Genomic DNA, 24,306 nt, shown 5'->3' on the forward strand with positions numbered 1-24,306 from the left:
ACATATTTTTCCAAGGAATTTATTGATAAATTACGAGCGAGATCTTGATTTGGTAAAATTGCTGATTTTTTATCAACAAATTCTTTGATAACAAAAGTGACGAATTCACTTGAAAAACATGTCTTGAAAATTAAACTAATGTACCAAACGCGAAATTTTGTCATATCCAACGCAAGAAATGGAAATTCACCCAAATACTGATTTTTTTTTTTTTTTTTTTTTTTTTTATCAAAAAAAAAAAAACTGATGCCAATAAAAACTCTCTTCTTTTTTTTTTCTTTTTTTCTTTTTTTTTTAAGATTTCTATTTGTTAGATTTTGGAATTCTATACAGGTCTAAAGCCTATTTCTAATTGTCTAATAATTTGAACCAAACATTTTTAATGTTTGAAGGGTGTGTTTTAATCTCAACGAGGGTGTGATAAATAAGTTAAGAAATTAGGGTATAATAGAGTAAAAGTTGGGAGTGCCAATAGCAGTTCCCAAATTTTAGTATAGTCTTTACATGCCACATTACCACCCTTGCCGGGTCCATTACAGCAACACAAAAAAACTAGCATTTTCATGTCTTTATCAAAGGTTGTGATAAAGACGACTAAGAATCTTTTGAAATTTTCAAACTTTAAGAGGCTTTGCTCTGTACTTGTTTTTAAAGGTCATGCCCTAGGCCTTGTGATAGATATTTTTCTTATGGAAAAATCAATACAGAGATTTCACAGATTGTTGTTTGACCAATCGTGTTTAACCGAAACCTTGTCTCCATTCAAAATGGTTACTGAACAAGAGACGGCCGTAACCAAAAGTCTTCCAAACATAACCGATAGAGATTTGGGAATGGTTGTCAATTAAACTTATGAAGGATCTAAGGTGTTCGATCACTAATAACATAAAAAAATATACACAAATTTTTAAGCATGTCATTATGAGTTCTAAAATCAGTAATAAAGTCGATTTAGACTAGACAGACCTAAGACTCTAATCTGTCAAAAAGTAATCACTTCAAAGTTCTAGGCAAAGACCCGAAGGGCTAGACTTGAACTTCTACTTTTAGCTCAAAAAGTAATTTTCTCTCTTGCCGGTCTGAGTGTAATACCGCTACCGCACTATGAATTTATACTTCATTTAACCTCGGCAAGGTTAATTGAAGGCTATCCATACCCCCCGGAGGTGAAACAGAACTGGAAGGAGGCCCTCACCCCGGGAGGGGGCGAGGATACTTGTGATTAGTCGATCTATGAGTAAGGAAAATCCGAGATTGACTTCTTTGTGAGCAAAAAAAAAAAAATTCTTGGCTTGTAAACACTATATAAACACAACACATTACACATTGATACTTGGACAGCCTCTTTGGTTGTCTTGACCATGCCCATTTCACTGCGAGAGGTATCCCAAAATAAAGGAAGATTACGTCAAGTTGACCGCCAATATGAATCCAGATCGTACATTTAATATGGTCGAATTAAAGGACATGATCCATTCATCCAACCACAAATTTTTGGGATGGGGCTCTGATGATGATAAAACTGTGGGAAAAAAATGGCAAAGCTAACAAATGAAAGTAGACTTGACATATAGTTTTCATTCAAAACTTGACTAATATAGATGAGGCAGCATACACCATCACCAAAATACCAAGAATGGCCACCAAAGCCTTATTAAACATCAACCACTCCAACAATAACTGAGTAACTGAAACCCAACCAATAGAGTTTTGAACCCAAAAAAAAAAAACTTTTTTTCCAAAAGAGGTCACCACTTTGAGTAGTCAACAGAGACAAAAGTCTCCATTACTAGAAACTCGTCACACTTCGCAGTGAAATCCTCCAAAATTTCTGTGCTCTAACATCATCTTCGCCGAAGGTCAGGCGATTTGGACCTTGACTCTCTTCCCCTGTAATTTAAGATAGAACAAGGCTCCAATAAAACAAAGTTCCAAGTCTAAGATCCAGAAAATTGGGATGTTCATTGTGTAATGATGCATGCTTATGCTCGAAACATTTTTATTTTATTTTAGAACACAACCATAAATCTTAAAAGCAGACAGCATGGCAACAAAACTCTTGGGCTCGAGAGAAGAGTAGGAAGAATGCTTGCTATGTGGCGACAGCGAAACTTTTCTAGAAATAAGAACATCCATCATATCGATCTCACGAGTTAAAAAGAGCATAATTTAAATCAATCAGCTTTAAATGAAATATAATATATTAAGAGTATCCCATCTTAGTATATCTACTGGATTACCTCATATTATGTCCATAGCATCTTAATGGTGTTAGCATCACAAAGGAATAAGGAAGTTTGGACATCGGAACTTTTGAGAGGAAAATAAAATTTCAAAATGATCAAACCATAATTCATATAAAATGCAAATCTTGGCTCGAGGTACCAAGCAAGCCAGCAATGTAATTGCTACAGCTTTTTAATAAAGAAAGCAATGCATCCTTAAATTTGGCTACTGAAACTGGTTAGTTGAAAACACCATTATATAGGAATGCTGCCCTAGGTTTCTAAATTATTGCAAAGTTTAGTACCATTAATAAATTTTGAATTCCAGGTTTGAAGGCAAGAACCAGAATTCACATTCTAACTGGACCTATGTTACAGGGTTTGCTAATGCAGTAGCAAACCGTGTACTGGTACAAACCGAACCAGTTTGAGGGTCGGTTCATAGTGAGTTCATCAAAAACAGCAAACCTTACGAACCCCCTTATTTTGGTGAATTTTAGAGATGCCCCCATGGTTTGGTCAATATTAGAGATAATCCACATTCTAGAAATCCCAAGATTTGGTCAATATTAAAGATACCCCTTTGTTTTTCAACTGATGATATGCCCCCTTGGCTTGAGTCTTCTTCTATGAGATTATAACATAAATGACTTAGATATCCGTCACTAACTACTTCTATGAACCGGGTTAGTTCAAGAGTGGTGAACCACACTATGAAACCGATTTGAATCAAGTGAATCAACGAACTAGGTAACATAGGTCTGGACCTATATAACTGACATGCCAAAATATTATGGGAAGCATTCTTCTCTACGAAAAAAATAATAAATAAATAGAATTGGAAATTGGTAGAAAAAACGCAAGCAATAGCCATTCATTGCAACCCGCATGTACTTCGAAGCAATATTTATAAGTAGTCTTGGTTTCAAACTACTTAAAAGCTAATGGTTCAAATCTTACGATAGAATCAAGCAGAAAAATAACTAAATTGTAGGCAAAATATACCTTCGCCTGGACTTGGTAGGTGGTGGTGACAAGCTACGTTTCCTTGAATGTCGGTTTCTGCAGTAAAAAACATAACATGAATGAATACATGAAGAAAAAAATAGAAAGAAAATGAACCAAGGTTTGAAATTTGGACCTTTTCGTTGATTCCTTTGAAGCTTCATCACTTGACTCATTAGCTTGATTTCCAACTGAATTGTCCTTGCTATTTCTACCCCTACTGTCAACTGAAGAAGAACGATGTCTCTTATGCTTGCTTGAATTCCTCGCATCTATCTTTCTTGATCTATCTTCCTTCTCATCTTTCACCCTTTCTCTTTTCCTACTACTATCATCCTTGGTGCCAGCGTTAGTTACTTTCTTAGTTTCTTTTATATCATCCTTACCACTATAATTTTTTCTAGAATCAGATTCATTTGCTTTTCCCCTAGATTTAGTGTCCTTATGTTGTACTCTCTCTTGTAACCCATTCGAATCATCTGTCTTTTCCTTTCTTACATGCCTTTCATCCCGTCCCCTATGTTCACTGGAACCAGAATGCTTCTCAGCTGCCTTAATCTTTGCGGCTTCTGCTTCTTTGACAAAGTCCTTATCATCGTTTTTGTCTGATTTTCTTCTGGTTTCCCTTCCTCGAGTACCATCTTCCATTGACTTCGTATAATTAACATCCCTTCGTGATAATTCAGAATTCATATTGATTTTCTCCCCAATGACATCCTTTGACACAAAACAAGTTCTAGCCTCCACCATCTTTCCACCACTAACATTAACCGTATCTTCGGTAGCTGGGAGGCTACCCTTCTCACATTTAAAGTCTTTATCCACCCCGTTATCACTCAAACCCTTGTCCATCATACTAAGATTATGCAAAGCGTCACCTGGGGCAGTTATATTGTGATCTCTCTCCACATTTGTTAGACCTCCACGGGGCCCTTTGATTTCTGCTTGCGAACTACCATTCTCAATAGCCTCACAATGTTCATCGTCGTCAGAAGCATAAGTTGCAAGACCCAATACATCTCCTGGAAAACCAGAACTAGATTTCCCACCATTACCTTTGGCTTCAATTTTCTTATCTTCAACTGGACTTTGAACCTCGGCTGAAGCCTTATGAGTTGGAATTGCTGAAGGAGATGGTGATACCTTATGGTTTGGTGGCGTAATGCCGTGGTCAACTGCCGCAAAGCAGAATGAAATCATAGAAATAAATTAAGGAAACCAAAAACTAAACTAATTCAAGAGAATATAACTTTTACCTTCAACCGCCATACCATCTTCTTCAATAACTCTGGTAGCAATCTCATCAAATAGCTCATCAGTGGCCTGTTTAACAATACAAACTCAGTAAAAGAAAACAGAGTAACAAACCATAGTGCTCTTCAGTTTTTTTTAAGTAACTTCAACCTTCGATAGAACATCAGTTAGGATCCTTTTTATTTCCCGAATGCTTGCAGCTTTGTCATCCTGTATGGAGAGAAAATAAGATACCGATTATGTATATGAAAGAAGTTTCTTCCTCGCAAACCCATATTAAGTATACATTATGATATTATCCTCCCAAAACACTTGAGATCCATACATTTATCCAAACATCCAAAAAGACAAGTCGGGAATCTGGACAAATCTGAAGGATGCCACTTGGCACACCACATATGGGATACAATTTTATTCAGTTTAAGTCTTATCATTGAAATGTGGATTACCCTTGATTTAAGTCCAAGTAAGTGTTCTCTAATTTATTATCTAGGAAATCCCAATACTTGTGCAAGGAAAATGATTGTAAATTGCGAAAAGTCCCAAGGACATAATTTTTGGATTCAGACGATGAAGCTCATATACTTGTGCATCTTCTATATCTTGTCCTTCTCATTCTCTCTCTCTCTCTCTCTATTTACAGTCAGATCTCGATTGTAGAGTGTGTATCAAGGCACCACTATTCTCTTTCTCTTTGTCTGACTTGCCTTTCCTTCCCAAACAATCCTCATGGCTTGCAGTCAGAGAAAATTTTCACACAAAAAGCATCATATTTTTTGGGGGAAAAAAAAGAAAGAAAGATAGTCCCAAAGATTCAATGTTCCCATTTTCTGCCTGAACACCTCTTGTAAATGATTCCTCAAGATCATAGTCTTCAGTGAGCTTAATAGGATCCTCTTCAGGATGCTCTTGAGAAGAGCTTACGGAGTATGTGTTCTTAATTATTTCCTCTCTAAGACAATTGATCACAGATGCCTGGAGATTTTTCACACAATACAAAGACAAGAAAAAAGTGTATTTTTTAACCATAAAACCAGAAGCACAGAAGCGTACTTACCTTTTCTGGGCTTTCAGAGACATTATAATGCCCATTTGCATATTCAGAAGCATGTCCAGGGTCCACAGATCCCGCAGATTCTGCTGGATCAGTATGCAAGCAATTGTCGCTCCTAAATCCCGGGGCAAACTCTAAAGGTCGATCAGAAGCATGTCCAGGGTCCATAGATCCCGCAGATTCTGCTGGATCAGTATGCATGCAATTGTCGCTCCTAAATCCCGGGGCAAACTCTAAAGGTAGATCAGAAGCATGTCCAGGGTCCATAGATCCCGCAGATTCTGCTGGATCAGTATGCATGCAATTGTCGCTCCTAAATCCCGGGGCAAACTCTAAAGGTCGATCACTTGGATCAGTCATAAATTCATCAGACTGATGCTCACAAGTAAACTGAGGTTGTTCTGCGGAAATAGATCTAGGATGAACAGATAATGTGGACTGGACACGGTTTTGTTGCTCCTGAGCTGAAGATAAGGGTAAATGTGAGGGATTCTGCAACATCTCACTCTGATCCACAACCTCCACATTACCTGCAATTAGAATGCAAGGTCAAACAGCTAAAAAAATCTAATAACAATAACAATTTGAGTCAGCCACATGAACCACGCAAACTATCTTCCACCTTCTAAACAATAATATGCACCGGTAGAAGAATGCAACAATCCTCAATTCGATGACTATCAATTGCAGCATAACCATTACACAAGCTTATAAGAATGATTCTTGATGAAAATTCACCAACGCATGGCGCATGCACACATATGTACAGGAATCTATAAAATCTACAAATCTAAATAAAATGATATTAGGGCAAGAAAAGATCTAGGAGATACAAAATTTGTTGACAAGCTCTGCTTCCCTAAACTGGTAACTACATCTCTATGGCTCTAAGTAATGCAATGATTTCTTCACAAGCCATGCTCTCTTGGGCCTCTTTCAGACCTTCAATGGAAGTCCAATCTTTCCCTTTTTCTCTTCCTCTCTTTTACACTTTCTCCTCATAATCCTCCCATTCATTAATTTCCTCCTCTATTTTCCTTTTTTCCCCTTATGTTTCCCCCTCTCTTCCTCGGGGTAGAATCATCCCCTATTTATAGACTTCCTCAATGGTGGTAGTTTAATGACTTGTTACCATATACTTGTGGGAAAGTTAATTCCCTTCTAATGTCTTCTCAAATTGGGGCTCATTTCCTTATTTGATGCTAAGAGCTGTTTTTCTGCTTCTTTCCGTGCTTTGTTTGAGAGTTGGCCTATCAAAAATATCCCCAAGAAAAGAAGAATTTTGTAGACTTTAACCCTGTTTGCCATTTGTTGGGGTATCTGGTTGGAACATAATAGTAGGGTGTTTGAAGGAAAGGAGCATTCTTGCAAGAAGTGTTTGTATCTATTCCGAGGCTTCTATTCTATTGGGCCAAGCAATTTTGTGACTTTAGGGGAAGTTTTTTTAAAGATCTTCTATTTAGATGGGAACTTTTTTGTAGCAATTGATTGTAGTGCTTGCCTTGTGTTATTTTGCCTTCTTTCTTTGTTTTGCCAAGTGACCATCTTGGCCACCTTTTCTTTTATTATTAAAATTTGCTTTGCCAATCAAAATAAAATGCCAATTTAGCTCTATAATGAGCTCATGGTGTTTTGTGCACAATTAATGTCCTCTAAACATGCGCTCATAAACCTTTGTGCATAGATAAATGCTTTCTCATGAATGAGGTTTTGGGGGAAGTTATTACCCTCTTAAATTCTACTAGAACCTTCCCACCTACGTCCTGACCTCTATTATTGCTAGTAAACTAATTCATTACTTGTCTTAGAGATACGGTCCTAATATCTTGATCGGAAATTCACATCTTGAGATGAAATGTGGTATTGAGGTAATATTTTACCCATACATTAAAACTAATTAATTAGCATTAATCTCCTTGAAGGAAGGGGATTCTTTTCAAATTCCCAAACTCCCTTCGTGGGGTAAACCTCCAATCTAATTAGTTAACAATCAAACATGAATCTTGGGCATTTAGAGTAGAAAGGTACGTAGTTTTGGCCTCTTAATATTAAATGTTCCACCTTGGGATACATGTTTGCAAACCTTGAGATATGTGTCAATTGAACCCACAAAAAAAAACCATTCAACCATGTGACACACAAAATCTAGTCTATCTTAGTATATACACATCTCAAAATGCCAGGTGGCCGACCAAGATTAATTACTCATTATTTACTCCAACAATCATTTATGCCTCATGCCCAACACTGGGGTTGGCAACATGAATCCTAATTAGAGTTATTATTCTTAACTTGGGAACAAACTACCTCTAGCTAGACATTGACACATGACGTCTCATGGCTCTCGTTATGAGAAAAAACAAAGGAAGATACTTGCCACACCAAGCTCTTTACATATTTAGTCAATTGGTACGAATTGGGACCTTTTATGAGTTATTATAAAGGTTTAACTTTCCCCAAAATGTTGGGATAAGGCTTTGATGATGATGGTAAAGATTCAACTTTATGTTATTAGTTGGATCGGAGCATCAGCATTATTTTATTGTTCATAATTCTTAATTATCGTTTCCTTTCCCTTTGTTCTTCTTACATGGTTCTTTAGCATTAAAACCAACGAAAAGCATAACTAAATGTGATAGCTGCAGTTCATGAACAAAAGCTTCACATAAAGAATTAAAATACTGAGTGAAGCGTTACCTGGAACAGAAGAATAGCTAGGAGGTACCTCATGCTGATTATCACATGAGTTCATTGGAATACTTCCTTGATGAGGAAGCACACCATTGGAATCGGCAGCCATAGTTGTATAAGATCCATCTGAAACATAAGAACAAGATTGTCCTGATATGAAGGGTATGGAATCTCGCATATAATTTAATGGTGGTCTGTGGGGATTTGCTAAAGGAACTGAGAACTGTTGATGGGTTGATGAAGGAAGCATCGGTTGTCGAGTGTCTGTATAACGAGGATCAACAATATGTTCATATTGATCATGATAAGCATTATTGTGGCCATCAAGTCTTCCAATATGAGTAAACTGTGATGGCAGATGTTGATTTTCCATAGCCCATTCTCTGGCCCAACCAGCCCAATCCCCATTGTTGGACATGTTTCTATCTGCCATTAAACAGTTATAAAATCAACATTGTCAAAGCCTTATCCCAAAATCTGCAGTCACTCATACAGATAATGAAAACCAAAAGCCAAATGTATGCTGAGGCAGAATGAATTCATAGCAAAATTAAATAAACATGAAAATTTCCTACTATGAGGACATAGTTAGCTGCATATACTAAGAAATTCAAACACTTCATTGGAAGATGCCGAAAATACCCTATAAACCAAGTTGACTACATAGAGAAGTTAGACTTTTCTTTTCTTTTCAAAAAATAAAATATATTTCCATATAGATATTTCTAACGTTTTCAAGCAATCTAGCACATTAAATGTAATTCAGTTCTTTGTCTTCTCTCATAAATACTGGGATGGCAACTATTTGATAGACAACAGCAAATATTTTCTTAGTGACAACATTCCATTTTTTCCCTTTTTAACCAATAATGTGACCTTAAAACTCATTTATTTTTATTTTTTTCTAAATAGAAACAATTAGGTCCCAAGTTGAGCCCCCAATATAGTAACCAAAATAGAGTATAACATGAATTTGACTTCTTTTAAATAATCTTTGGGTCTTAAATAACCACAAGAATTCAGAAAGTTGACAGAAATGGTTTGGTGTAGAAAACCCATAAGTTTTACTAAAGAATATTGGGTCATCTACTAACAAGATATGCTCTTGGAAACTGATTTAAGTACAGTAAACATGGCACACAGATGGTAAAAAATTGACATATTAAAATAAAGATGGATAAGAACTGAACAACACTAAGTTGCAAACCAGAACTAACCAGGATATTCCCAACCTTGGTGATGAACCCAACCATTTTCCCATGTCTACAAGCATTCATAAATAAATAAATAAATTAGTTGACATGTTAAACAAATAATGGGAAAAAAAAAATGAATATATATCACCAAGAACTACCTAGTGATGTTCTTGCAAAAAAAAAAAAAAAAACAGATCAAATAATCGGTATCTCATGTCCTACAAGATCGGATGATGCTTTACATAAACATTAGTAGATACACTTCGAAAGAATTACTTAACAAGAACGTGGTTCGTTTATAAATTTTAAAACACACAACTTTTCAAAAAACAAAAAACAACTTTAGTTCAGGTTAAGTGTGCAGTATATATAAAACTTATGTACATAAGCTGATTTAAATTAAACCCAAATAAACAAAACAAATAACAATTCAAAACAATGTATTTGAACAAATCTTGATTTGTTCGAATTTTGAAGAAGTGTGGTGGCAATCGGGCATTCACTCCCACACACCAATATGAAACAGTATCTAATACAACAAATTCTTATAAAATGTAGTTTCCTTGATAAATATTCGAACCATACAACAAATTCCCGCCATTCCATTGTCAAATTTCCACATCAAATTTCAAAAAAAAACTCCTAAAGAAATGGATTGAAATTCATCAAATAAGAAACAAACAAGAGATTTCAACAATCATATTAACATGGAAAACACTAGAGAGCAGATAAAGTTTGAATCTTGGATGCTTAAAATTCTTCCAAATTAGTCAAAAATATCATTTTTTTTCTCTTCTTCTCAATGGTTTACAAGTCATAATAGCTTGTAATCTCACTAAATTTCTAAAATCTTTAAAACCCAAACCCATTTGTTGAAAATCAGAACCAAATAAAGAATCAAACCTAAAACCCCAAGAATACCTGATGATTGTTGGATTGAGGAGTATAAGATTGAGAAGGATGAGAGTAGAGATGATGATGATGATGATGTGGTGGTCGTGGAGGGAGCATTTGAAAGTGGTTGTTGTTGTAGTGTTGTGGGGGCTGCGCATGATAAGGGTTAGGTTGCAGTGTAGGATAAGGAGAAGAAGAGTTGATGGATTGATGATGGTGCGACGGAGGCTGCATCGGTTGGTACCAATGGGCTTGAGAAGGTGGTGGTCGATGTCTCTGTGGCTGCTGTTGGATGAACCGTTGGGGTTGCAGTGGTGCGCCCATCTTCACTTTCTCTTTTGGGGAAAATTTGAGATTAAGAGAAGGAGAAGGAGAAGGGCAAGGGCTGTTTTACAGAAAAATTATGAAAGCTGGAGAAATTAAGAGCTGAGGTTTATTGGAGAAGACAATCTCTGTGTCTGTGATTTTGGGTGGATTTAGAATTAGCCCTCATATTTTGGAGTATATTTTAGATGACTTCAATATTTTTAAACTGATGACATGCCCTTACCCTCCTTGACCTTCGTTTTCTTCTATAGATGAAGGTAAAATTACCTAAATACCCTCATATTGAACCTCAAAAACCCTTATTTTTTCTCTAGTTCAAATAGACTTCAACTTCTATCTATGATGAATTATATTTAATCTGGGTTAAATTTCTAAAAGAGAGTTAAATTTTTTAATGAGTCCTGATTTTCTGACACACCCTCAAACACATGCCCCCATACGCCCTTGATGTAGAATGGGCTAGAACCGTAGATTTTTTTTCTCTCCAAATACATAATTGTACATCCCCATAAATATGTGTAGTTGTGTATCTTGAGTAAAATAATTTATGATTCTAACACATACCACATGAGAAGGTATATGGAGGTGTGTTTCAAAAGGGGGGCTCAAAAAATCATTATTCTATTATAATATTTTTAAAAAGAATTTATTTTTTCAAAAATTAGCATAAACGAATTAAGTCACTGGAAAATTCAATGTTTTAGTAACCCGTTAGGTTATCTTACATTTTAAATGGAGGCTAAATTGTTAGGGTGTTAAATTAAGCTATTAAAACATAGAACAGTTCAGCGTTTTAATCATTTGGAAGAAATTTTTGATAAAGTAATTTATTTTAACACATTAAAAGTTGAATTGTCCAACGAGTTACTAAAACACTGGACCATCCAACGAGTTATTAAAACGTTGGACTATCCAATGACGTAATTTGTTTTAGGTAATTTTTGAAAAAAATAGATTTTTTTTAAATAAATATTTAACTCTCTTTTAGTAATTTTCCCTTTAATCTATCCAACCTTGTCTTCAATCCATTATGTTCAAGCTTCGTAGAAAATCTTATATTTTCTATTCAAAATTTCATCATCTTTTATTTTTTTATATAAAAAAATAAAAAAAGTAAAAAAAAATAAAAAGTCTTATTTTACTTGTGAGACTTGAAGGTTGAAATAGATAAAATGTAAAAGTACTAGGGCAAAAAAAAAATTACCCAAGAGATTGGAGATTGATTTGGGGGAAAAAATATGGGTTTTTGACTAAAGGTTGAAGAAGATGTCATTTAAGTAATATTCATTTATCTTCAGAGAAGACCAAAGTCAAGGGATTAGTTTCATCAGTTTAAAAACATATCAGGGTATCTCAAATATTCACCAAAACGTCGAGTACCTAAATCACGTATTTTTGGAAAAACAAATTATTTGTTGCTTCTTTTAGAAGATGAACTAAAACCGCATTAGCCCTTGAAAACACCAAGGACAAATAGGGACCGTCAGATTGGTGGGCCACATGTTGACCATCAGAGATATCTTGACCATTTGATGCAGAGTTAAGTTATTAAAATGGAATAGTTGGTGTTGTTGAAGATGCGCATGTCTGCTCGATAATATCTCATGCACTAAATTAGCTATCTGTCCGTCCGATTCTCTCGTATTTCGAGACAAGTAGATAACACTGAATATTTTAAGAGAGATTCTATTGCCACACCAACTTTCACTAAGAGCACCCCAACAGGTAGGCTAATAAGTAATAATATCGTATGAATTGTGGTGCTGTTAGTAAAAACTGGTGTGTGGTAATAGAATAACTCTATTTTAATTACAAGATTATCTTATTCTTCTCGGTAGATGCCACGTCAACATTAGCCAAAGGTCAAGACCTTCAGTTGAGTTGGACGATATGAATCAAGATGACAGTCAACGACGCAAGATAGTGTCCGATAGCGTTGGACCTAATGCCACGTGTTTTTTTTTTTTTCAGACTTATGTAGCGTGCATTACTCATCTCATACGTCACTATCTTACAGTTCGTCGGATAAAAGACAATCCAACTACACCCAATTAATATTAAATATTGTACCGTGAGAAAAAAAAAATGGAAAGATAGTAGATGCATCGAGTCTCTCCCAACAATTTAATCTCAATCTTAATTGCAAAACATGCATGGATTTTGTTAAGGGCACACGTTAATGTGCATTAAATACACCTTGGGATTTGATTTTTACCCGAAGGTACTTATTTCCGAGGTGTATTTAATGTATTTTAATGTATCCGAGAAAATTTTAGATAGTAATACACAAAAATTGTTGACAAGGTTTGTCGTAAAAAAATTCTCAATTACATTTATTTATTTACTTTTTGCTAATCGAGTGTCTGGGTCAGTTCACGCACATCACGACTAATCTCGGGGAGGACTATCACAACAACCCACCGCCTTGACCCCCAAATTAAATCATGAGAAAAACCTAAGAGGAGAATCAAACCCGTGACATGCGCTTAACCCACACTTCACATGCTCGCCCTTACCACTTAGGCAACCCATGGGTGGGTCTCAATTACATATTTTATGTTTCCTAAGATTAGAAGTCGGTATATTAAAAGTTAGGTTCCTTATCTCTTCTATTTTTTTTTCTTTTTTTTTTTATATATTTTTTTAATATGAGTGATTTAATTATCTCTTATCGAACTTTTGTAGGTAGTTATTTTCTTTTTAATGTTTTCTCACATATGATTGTGAAATTTTGTAGGTAGTTATAATCCTTTCTTACCATATGCTCGTGACTTTCGTAGAGAGAGATGGTGTGATTTGTGGAGCTTGATGGTACTAGTTAATGAGGAGGTATCATCAATCAGGTCATGCATTCCACCGGTTGAGTTCAACCACCATGGAAAGAGGTATTGTTAATCATCGTTTGATAAGGAAGACGCATACGGTTATACAGGTACTCTTCATCCTTACCTTTATGGACTTTTCTAGCCTCAACCATCAACTCCATCAAATAGGCGATAGAGAAGCTAGTGACTTACAAAAAAATCATATCCCTAGGAAAAAAAATTGTATTAATCCTGCCAACAACCAATTCAATCATGTGTGTATGTTTACGTACAAAACTGAAGTCAACTTAGATAAGTTGATAAAGGCTTGTAAAGCGTTGATCTCATGACCTCGGTTCAAATCCCAGTAACCCACTTTCTCGATGACAACTAACCACTTTGCTTCTCTAGAAAAAAAAATAGTGACCTGCAAATGGGACTGACTAGGGAGAATTTAGCATGTGTGAGTATACAGAACTCTTGTAATCATATATGTGGACGCTCCAATTTGCATGAGTCCACATCGAGAAAGGTCTAAAAAAGTGTGTTTCGAGCCAAAATACTGACAAAAGGTTCAAAATCCCAAATGATCAAAAATCCATCCTTTTGTTCTAAATAAAAGTTCAATGACCTTTAATTGTCCTATGGGTCCACAATAAGTGTCACTTGGCAAGTTTCTCATGCATTTCTTAAACCCATTCACTCTAAACCCATCTCAACTCATACCAATTCTAAGCCTCATTTAAGGGTATCAATGGATAGATGAAATCCGAATTCGAATTCGAAAAATTGGATATTATCCAAAATTTTCGAATATCAAATTCGGATTCGGATGTCATTTTAACATTCGAATGACTTTCAAATACGAATTTGGATATTGCAATATCCGATTCAATAATATCTGCTCTGATAATAATATATATATTATGTATTTATATTTTACAACAAAACTTTTATATATGAAAATATATAGTGTCATGTATTCGTGTCATACAGCAAAACTTATTTTCAAAACTTTATCTTCTCAAAACCACCTTCAACACTAACTAGACGACGTTAATGGTGAGTTTCGATCGAACTCCGTAACCACCGTCATCTCCGACCGGTGAGCATCAGGTACATATTCTCTCTCTCTCTCTCTCTCTCTCTCTCTCTCTCTCTCTATATATATATATATATATATATATATATATATATATATATATATAAGGGGCGTTCAATGTCCAATTTTTTGGCAAAACATTTTTCAAAGCATGAGTTAGAGGTTTTGGAATGGGTTGATTTTTGGTGAGGATGATCTCTACGGTGAGGAGATCATCATCACCAAAAATCAGCCCATTCCAAACTTCTAACCCCATCAAAAATAGTTTACAAAAAATAGACGGTTCACGATTTTTCAGCTTGTAAACATGGGTTAGAAGTTTTGGAATGGGCTGATTTTTGGTGAGGATGATCTCCTCACCGTAGAGATCATTCTCACCAAAAATCAGCCCATTCCAAAACCTCTAATTCATGTTTTGAAAAATGTTTTGCCAAAAAGTTTGCTAAAAAGTTGGCCATTGAACGCTACCCATATATATATATATATATATATATATATATATAGGGTAGCGTTCAAGGGCAAACTATTTAGCAAACTTTTTGGCAAAACATTTTTCAAAACATGGGTTAGAGGTTTTGGAATGGGCTGATTTTGGTGAGGATGTTCTCTACGGTGAGTAGATCATCCTCACCAAAAATCAGCCCATTCCAAAACTTCTAACCCATGTTTACCGGCTGAAAAATCGTGGACCGTCCATTTTTTGTAAACTGTTTTTGATGGGGTTAGAAGTTTTTGAATGTGCTGATTTTTGGTGATGATGATCTCCTCACCGTAGAGATCATCCTCACCAAAAATCAGCCCATTCCAAAACCTCTAACCCATGTTTTGAAAAATGTTTTGCCAAAAAGTTTGCTAAAAAGTTGGCCCTTGAACGCCCCCCATATATATATATGATACTGAACTAGTCAGAGTGATATTTCGGATGAAATCTGTGGGCTTCGATTGTGCGAACTCTGATTAGATCGAATATCCGATATATTTTTTGGATTCGAATTCGAATGTTTGTTAGGGATATTCAATCGGATTTGAATTCGAATAGTATTATTATTTTTTTTATTCGAATTCGAATATAGTAGTATCCGATCGAATACCTATCCATTGACAGCCCTAGCCTCATTCAAACATCTTTTATCCACTCTGGCCCATAACCATTTATAAACCATTTAGACCCATTTCTATACCTAACCTAAAACCCATACCAATTCTAAAGCCTCATCCATACACTTTTTATCCAATCTTGGCCTATAATCATTTCTAAATCATTCTGAGGCATTACCCTAACCTAAGCCTAAATCACACCCAAACCCCAATGTTAGCACATTGACCAATGTCAAGACCTAAAAAGCATAAAACTCATGGTCTCACACATCTTTTCAAAATATGACACATGTTACCCCCTAATTGGTCCAAGTTCAAACCCTTACCTTCACTCTTGCCTTTTGATTTATTTACAAAAAAATTTAAGCATGCTTCTATCCAACTCTTCACCTTGCTAAATGTCGCAATCTCTCTTATTCTCCCTAAATCAATCCTCCAAATACTATTATTTCCTCCAAAAATCTATTTTCAAAAGTATCATCCTAACCGTCAATTCTCACAAGCCACCATGACACCTTTTTTTAGGTGACTTCCACTCAACCATAAAAGAATGCGATACATGGTACAACCCACATGAGCTTTACCTTAAGACATGGCTCAAGAGGCCTATCTATTCCTTTTCCCACTTTTACCCTTGAAAAACCCAAATGTCCAACAGAATCCTAAAAATTCATGTTTTTTTTGTCAATTCTTTCAAAATTGGATACTTTTAACCCTCCAAAAATCTATAAAAGAGTCCATTTCCTATGAGAAATGCTTATACTTACATGACTTAAGCCATCTTCTTTACCCTTACCTTTGCCCATGCTTACATACTTTCAATCCCCCCTCTTAATTTAAAACTTTACCAATTTTCCTACTGAAATATCTCTCTCTCAACCTTAAATCTCTGCACAAAAAACTTCTCAATTCTCAACTCTTTTACACTTAAAATCAATATTAAAAAAAAAGCGTTTTTGAAGACTAAAAAAAGAACAAAAAGAATGTAGACATGTGATTTTCTTATGAAAACATTAATACTACATAATTTGCAATCATCACCATTAATTTTTTAGAAATGAATAGGGATAGATTACGTTTTGGATTGAATAACAAAAAAAAAAAATGAGTGATGCTTGCGTGCATGAGAATTTGCTAAATGAAAATTATTAAGAACCCATGGGCCAACTAGTGGCCTTTGTGCTTTTATTTTGAACAACGATTAAGACTTAGAAATTTTGACATTTTAAGTTTTTGGGTGCCTTTTCTAAGTGGCCTCATGTAAATTGGGTGTCTGCAATGAAGAAACAACAATGTGAATTTATGATTTAAATTTAAGTATTGCATCCCCTCTCCTACTTCTATCTCCCCCTCTTTTATTTGTTTTTCTAGAAAAACCTAGGATGTAATGGACAACCTCTTCCATCCCGATAGGTTGGGCTTAGGTTCACTTGAAATGGTGGGGAGTAAAACTTATTAACCCTCTTGTATTGTTCATGCCCCATAATGTACACTATGTACCTATTATCACACATGTATGGCAATGATGGAAAATCGTGTCTCTTTCCTTAGAAGTTGAACTACTAAGTTCGTAGTCATAGCATGCATGCATTAAGGCCAAGGTTCCTATGGAATTTCTATCGTGGAATCTCTCCAAAAACTTAGGCCAATATTCCAATGCATGCAAAGAGTGTGGACCCATTTGGGGTATCATCCTCCATAGGATATCCCTTCATATCTCACACAAATACCAAATCCCTTCCATGAAGAGTATATCTCCACTCTATGCGCACACTCACTTTCTTCATGCATCTATGCATTTTACTTATTTTAAAACTATTAAAATGACAAATTTTTAACAAGATAACCCCTAAGGTAGAAAGAGTGGAGTGCCTAACACCTTCCCTACTCTTTAATTAGATTTTTTTACCCGGATTTTAGGTAAACAAATACCCTATTCATGTACGAGAGTCACTACGATGTTCAAAAAATGATTTTCAAAATTATCTTTCTGAATGGTCATTCACACCATTTTCTAAAAAAGAATGGTGGCAACTCCAAACAAATAGTAATAGATTTTTCATAGTCGAAAATCACATAGTTACAATATATAAAGTTATTGATCTTTAATTAGATTAGAAAACTTTTATCGCCATACCATTTTTTACTTATAGTACACTAACCTAAAAAACATGGACCAATAAAATGAAGTGAACTATCCCTCTTTTCAAGCATGTAATGGCTAAATGCCAGCACAAACTTGACATATTTCACCCACGTTTGAAAACTCTTGAAGAAGATCTACTCGAGAAGAAAATCCCCTTAATCATAAGTTAGATTTCACTAATCAAATATTCAAAACTAATTCTTTATATAAATAATGACTTATTTATAGAACTCTCTACCATAATGTTTATCAAACTAGATAAATATGGGGCCTGGACCCATAGCTCAATCGGTTGACAACATTGCAAAGCAACTTTGAGGTCGTGGGTTTAAGTCAAGATTTATGTCAAATAAATAAATATGAAAACTTTTACACATAAATAAAATGTTGAAAATTATTTTACTATAAATAATAGATACATTTAATTTTTTTTAATAAAAATACAAATTATTTTTTTTGGTGCATTGTTATCATCATCGCCATTATATCTTACCCTACAAATTGAGCTCGATTAAATAAATCATGTTCCTCCTTTCAGTTATGTCAAAAGTCATATCTTTTGTTAATTATAATGTGCCTATATTTATTATTGCTACTTCACTCCATGGTTTTATTTTGTTTTTTTGAATATTCGACCAGGATATTCCTTTTGTAGCTATGTAGATTTTAGTTAGAAAATCTTCACCTTACTTGAAATTTGGAGTCGCAACCATTCACTTATGTTAGGGTGTGACTGGTCACCCAAAAATAAATTTCATTTGAAAAACATTATTTAAAGGGAAGTGACTTAAATTGTCAAATCATTGAGATTCAGATAAGGGATTCAGTTGTAGAGTGGAGAAAGTGTTAAGCACCCTCCCCTATCACTAGGATGATTATCTACTGAACTTGGCTATTTTAAAAGACTTAGAAAAATTAATATAGCACATGGAGTTGAGATAAGGACACAATGTAGGTTCCATGTAGGAACCAAGTTAAATTTTATACTAACTCTTTGATGGATCCTATTAGTGTGGAAAAAATTTGAGCAAAGTTACCTTAACCTAAATACACAAAGTAAACACTTAGAAAATAGTTTTTGGTGCAAATGCAAAATATGACATGCTTGAACCTAAATACATGAAAATTTCAGCAATCTGGATTTTTGGCATATGAGCATAAATCATTGTCAAGACCGATCAAGTCTTCTCTAATTTAAGAGATTTTTGTACTTAGATGAATTAGACTTCAAGATGGCTCTATTAAAAAACAAGTCAACTCATTTGGAGACCTGATTTGGGAGTGTTATAGCTTAGGAAAGTCGTTGCCCTCAACTTTATGTCAGCATACATACATGCCCCTTCTTTAAGTTATAGCTCCTAAACTACTCCAAAGATTGCTAAGCTCTTTGGTGGGCAAAAAATTAACTTTAAGATGGTTCTTCTCTATTGCCAAAAAGATTTTCTTGTGAGACAGAATCATTTATTCCAAGTCAACCTACTATTTTGGGTGTGTCTATTATTTTGATGACATCATCCCATTAGTATTGGGGAAAACTTTAAAATGTGAAGAATGCAAGGAAATGATGAATGGGAGATTTTTTATTAAAAATTTATTTGGTTCAATTGGAAAGATGAGAGATTCCATAAGAGAGCCTTGTCTTTACTTTGGCCTTATGCAAGTTACACTATATGAATGTAAAAAAATTTCAATGGTGGGATTTTGATCTTGGCAAAGACAAATGTGTCTATCTCTGGAAAGAGATCCCCAGTCTGTTCATCTTAACATTTATGAATGAACTTGAAAAAAAAAAGTAAATTCTAAATTTATGATCATCCATCATTTTTCGAGTCCATTGCTCAAAAGTCTTCCCCAAGTAAAGTTTGGCCGGTTGATTTGGATGGAGTTGGGGGGTGATTTGCACACGATGCTTTTGAGTTACCAAAATTAAAAGAGATTATTAGAAGGAAAAAATCTTATAAAAGATGTCTAGATTACACTATATATTACCTTAGTTGTCTTTTTGACAAATTTGTAATGGTCTTCTTTTTCAAAAGGTTTGAGAGAGAGAGAGAGAGAGAGAGATGGAGTATTTGAGAAGATGAGGAAGAAGAGTAGAGATTTTTATAGAGTTTCTTAGTTAAGGAATTAGTGTTGAAAGCCTTGAGACCCCCCCCCCCCCCTCCTCTCTATTTATAGATTTTTTGGGGGCTCTTAATGATCCGCACATAATAAGTTGTATTTATTTTCAATAAAAAAGAGTGTGGGCTCCAATTACCCCCCCCCCCCCCCAATGATGTCTTGATGGTAATTTATTATTGAATAATGATTTTCTGACACCCCCTCTTACATACGTGCCCATCACAGAATCATAAATCATTTGTCTCAGGATACGCAGAACAAAAAATCTTTTTCTGGTGTATCCTGAGGCAAATGATCTACAGTTCTGTGATGCGGACATAGGGGGCATCAGATTATCAGGACTCTTTATGATTCTATGTCTCTTACTAATCCAAATGATCAAAGGATCGAATAGTAAATTATCCTCAAGTTTTCTAGAGTAATCTTTTGAGGATAGGAATGTCCATACTTTTGTAATAGCATGGAGTTGTCCTAAGCAATGAGATTGTAATGGTAATTTACCCCCTTGTGCTCTTAACAAATTAAAGTTAGTGTGATAAATTCTCGTTGAGAATTTAGTAGAGAACTTTTGAGGTTAACAAGGATCCAATTAGGGCTTGTTTGGAAATGGGAGTTAGAGTTACAACTCCCACCTTCGAATTCTAATTGGTTATTTGGTTTATCAATTACATGGAGTTGTAACTCTGAGAAGGTCCTCAAAAGTTCTAGAGTTCAAAGAGAAAAAATTATGAGCTATTGACTGTAAAATGTTGTCACGGGTTGTGAAATAGGATTTTTATTTCTTTTGTCAAATTTCAATAATGGGTCTGAGTCAGAGGCCTACAAAAATTTGAATATAAGTTTGAAATCTCGCGTAGAGCAGCTTATTTATGATATGATGCTTGTCGTGACCAAAGAGTAATAGAATAGATTGTGACCCCAACAACTCAAAAAAAAAAAAAAATGCCATATATAACAAATTAATCATCATCATATAATCAGAAATTCCATCAAATTAAGTTTACATTGTTGATTTTCAAGGTGATTCGAATTTTAGTAACTAATATGGATCAACAATTTCAACATGGTTCAATTCCTACAAGGAAAAGTTAAAAATATATAAATAAAAACAACTGGTGGAGGTGATGTAGGGAGGAATTTAGGCTTAGGGAGGGGTGGTCTGTAGAACTCACGAGCCATTAAAGTTAGATTTCATGGAGGTCTCTATCCCTCTTTTCAACTCTCGAAAATTCTCAAAACTAAGTCAACCAAAACAACATAAATGTTAAAAAGAAAGAAAAAGATTGCTACATATATAAAAGGGAAGATAATGAAGAGAGGTTGACATATCGTATCACATCCAAACGCCTGCAAAGCTTGACAAAAGAGAATCTCCTTTTCTTCTTTGTCTTTGGGAGCAACGACTCATTCCCTTTATGAAAAAAAAGATAAAATAAAACTGCCAAACTGATAATTAAACTCCTTGACACCTCTTGATATCTTCGCTTATTTATCTCCTTTGTGTCTGAGCATTAACATGAGGTGAGATAGACAAGAGGGGGGAGAGACTAGCTAGACTATTTCACTACTAATAAATCATGGAACAGAATTCGGGGTGGTCGGAGGCGTGGAAACATGGCTATGGGAGCATGGCCGTGTCGCCCGAAATCGTAGAAATAGAAGAAGAGAGTAAGAGTATTGTTAGCCTAGATGGAGGAGCCAACGATGTTTACGTCGCGATTGGTAGAGATGACTTGGATGTTCTAAAATGGGTTCTTGATCATGTTGTTGTACCGAGTACTCGTGTCTTCCTCATCCATGTCTTCCCTCCCATTAACTGCATCCCTACACCCGGTAAGAACGAGTTAAGTTCTCTTATTTGTCTTCTTTAAATTACGTTTTATCTTTGAAAATATGTGCAAATTCAAATGTTGTTTTGCTAAGCAAGCAAATTGTATTAAACAAATATGAACAGGATTACAAATATTCAAGAGACTAACCATATTAAAACGAAAGGATTCCAAAAACAAAGGAATCTAATTAAAACTAGCACTTTGAAATTGATTAGATTTCCTCAATAAAAATATTTCAATAACATTATCAGTTAATTTTTACAGTAATAATTGATTGCTCGTAAGCAAATTTATTTAGTTCTTGAACCTGTGATCGAGGAGACAAGAAAAGTTATATGTCTTGTATTTTTCTTTCTTTTGTGTTTTTGTGATTTTTTTTTTCTTCTCTCCTTATCTACTGTCAATCGTAAGGATTAATTTCAACAATTCATTTGTCATATTACCTAAGACAATTCTGGTAATAATTGCAACGTGACGTATTGTTTCTTAGCCAAAAAAGAAGTTTCATGAATTTCTTTACATGGATGAGGTCATGTACTTGAAACTAATGGCTGAATCGTTATGTTACATAGCTTAATTGGATCAAGGGATTCATAGACCTTTTTTGATAAATTTTGCACTACGCACAGTAGCGGGGGTGCAACGCCCCTTCCTAAGGGTGCAGGGGCCTCAGCCCGAATTTTTTAAGAAATGTGAAAAGGGCAATCATGTAATATTTTCTTAAAGGTTTTCTATTTTGGCAAGTTTTACATTTTTTGGTAACTCTCGATTATACAAATAAAGATCTCTAAGAGTGTAAAACTTATGAGAAAATAACAATTGTTCTTATTTTGTTCTGTGGACATAAGCACACTGCCAAATCATGTAAATCTTTGTGTTTGTGCGATTGTGTTATCTTTGTTTTTTCGATTTTTCCTGATACATTGCAACACTTTACCACCACGTCGAGGTGACACCTTGGACCCATTAATAGAATTAATATGACAATTAATGATTTTGACCCCTACCCTATGTTAAAGCATTACACATGCCTCCACCAACCCATTGATCAAGATCTAGGCACCTTTGTTCTGGGCAAAAAATTTTATGCAGGATCGATGCAGACGTATACTATTAGGTCTCTAAGGTCTTCCCTTACATTCATTGACCGCGTGTATTGTAAGTGTAAATAATGGGCTCTATTGTCTATTAAGTCGTACTAAACTTGTTTTGTGGCAGTTGGGAGGTTGTTGAGGAGCCAAGTGAGTCAAGAACAAGTGAAGACTTATATCAGAGAAGAGAATACTAGGAGGAGAAACATCTTGCAAAAATATATCCGTATGTGCACCGATGCCAAGGTTGGTTGGGCTGTAGTACTGCACTACATAAAAATCATGTATTCATAGTTCAACCTGACATCGTAAGACCCCACAATGAATTTTTTTGGTTTTGTGATTCAGGTCACCGTGGACACGATGCTTATTGAAAGTGATATGCCAGCCAAAGCAATTACGGAACTCATTCCTGTCCTTAATATCACCACACTTATCATGGGAACCAAACGATCTCCCTCTTCATTGAGGTACACTTATCATGGAAACCAAATGGGTCAGTTTGAGTATATCCATAATCAAATCCGAATTTCTTTATCTGTATTTGAATCCTACTAGATAAATAAACCATATCAGAATCATTTTGAATTCACTTAAATTGTATCTAGATCCGACCTGACTGAATTGCTTGATTTGGGTAGGATAATTCCGGATTGTTGAACATTTTTTCTTCCATACTTGTATGTTAATTGCTATGTTATTCTATTTTACCATTATAATCAGTTTATTTTATAATAATTTATGTTATCTTAAAGTAGTAGAAAATGATATTTTGAAAAATCTAAAAATATAATTTTCAAATCAATATATAATTTGGATCTAGGTGGATATAAGGATGGATTTGTATCCGACCCAGATCACGGGACATCAAACCATATTCGACCCATTTTTTATTCGGATCTACTCCAATAACCCAAACCTGCTAAATAGAAATTTCGGATCACTCAAATTTTGAATAAAATCCAACCCATTGTATGCCCTAACTTCATGTTTCACTTCGGTGCGTTTTAAAGGGTTGGATTATATATTGCAGGAAGTTGAGGAAGGGATTGGGAAAAGGCGCATTTGTACAGAAGAATGCACCAGACTTTTGTGAGGTCACCATTGTTTTCGATGGAAAAAAGGTTATAGAGGAACAACAGGTGGGACAAGAATCGCTTTCTACAGAATCAAGCGGCCGAAGAGCTGGGATGACTAAACTCGCTGAGAAGAATTTCTTCGATTGCGTGTGTTTTTCAGGAAAATTTGATTAAGAGTCAGATGTTTCTGGGATTTTTGTGTTCCACAAGTGTTGACAAAATCTTTCAATGGTGAACATGGCATATAGTACATAAAACAAATAGTAAAGTTTGGTTAAACAAGGGTCCTCAAAAATACTTGTGTACTTCAATCAAATGATTACCCGATCAAATTAAACATTAAAAACAGATGATTGCCCGATATGGGAAAGTAAAACATTCTCTCAT

The 24,306-nt window shown here is 35.0% G+C and overlaps 2 protein-coding genes across 2 annotated transcripts; one reads left to right on the forward strand and one right to left on the reverse strand.

Annotated features, from left to right (window-relative positions):
• Window positions 1–1,571: 1,571 nt before the first annotated feature.
• Window positions 1,572–10,805, reverse strand: LOC147394785 (uncharacterized). Its single transcript, XM_086453212.1, has 9 exons — window positions 10,347–10,805; window positions 9,447–9,492; window positions 8,236–8,655; window positions 5,542–6,068; window positions 4,635–4,694; window positions 4,487–4,553; window positions 3,367–4,405; window positions 3,231–3,287; window positions 1,572–1,890 (listed from the first exon to the last, which is right to left on the reverse strand). The coding sequence occupies exons 1-9, from the start codon at window positions 10,641–10,643 to the stop codon at window positions 1,845–1,847; spliced, it is 2,559 nt and encodes an 852-aa protein (XP_086309338.1). The 5' UTR covers window positions 10,644–10,805; the 3' UTR covers window positions 1,572–1,844.
• Window positions 10,806–21,058: 10,253 nt separating this feature from the next.
• Window positions 21,059–24,260, forward strand: LOC147394786 (U-box domain-containing protein 52-like). Its single transcript, XM_086454245.1, has 4 exons — window positions 21,059–21,750; window positions 22,968–23,086; window positions 23,189–23,310; window positions 23,874–24,260. Exons 1-4 carry the CDS (start codon window positions 21,495–21,497, stop codon window positions 24,091–24,093), a joined length of 717 nt encoding a protein of 238 aa, XP_086310371.1. The 5' UTR covers window positions 21,059–21,494; the 3' UTR covers window positions 24,094–24,260.
• The last annotated feature ends 46 nt before the right edge of the window (window positions 24,261–24,306 follow it).

This window comes from Akebia trifoliata, chromosome 9 (assembly GCF_017979445.1).
Source record: "Akebia trifoliata isolate Shusen 1 chromosome 9, ASM1797944v1, whole genome shotgun sequence".
In the NCBI taxonomy this organism is placed as follows: domain Eukaryota; kingdom Viridiplantae; phylum Streptophyta; class Magnoliopsida; order Ranunculales; family Lardizabalaceae; genus Akebia; species Akebia trifoliata.

Coding starts and splice junctions, on each gene's coding strand:
- LOC147394785 (XM_086453212.1), bottom strand. CDS start 10,643: ATGGGCGCACCACTGCAACCCCAACGGTTCATCCAACAGCAGCCACAG. Junction 8,656..9,446: donor CCAAGGTTGGGAATATCCTG/GTTAGTTCTGGT, acceptor GTTTAATGGCAG/ATAGAAACATGTCCAACAAT. Junction 6,069..8,235: donor TAGCTATTCTTCTGTTCCAG/GTAACGCTTCAC, acceptor TTCTAATTGCAG/GTAATGTGGAGGTTGTGGAT.
- LOC147394786 (XM_086454245.1), top strand. CDS start 21,495: ATGGAACAGAATTCGGGGTGGTCGGAGGCGTGGAAACATGGCTATGGG. Junction 21,751..22,967: donor TAACTGCATCCCTACACCCG/GTAAGAACGAGT, acceptor GTTTTGTGGCAG/TTGGGAGGTTGTTGAGGAGC. Junction 23,311..23,873: donor CGATCTCCCTCTTCATTGAG/GTACACTTATCA, acceptor TATATATTGCAG/GAAGTTGAGGAAGGGATTGG.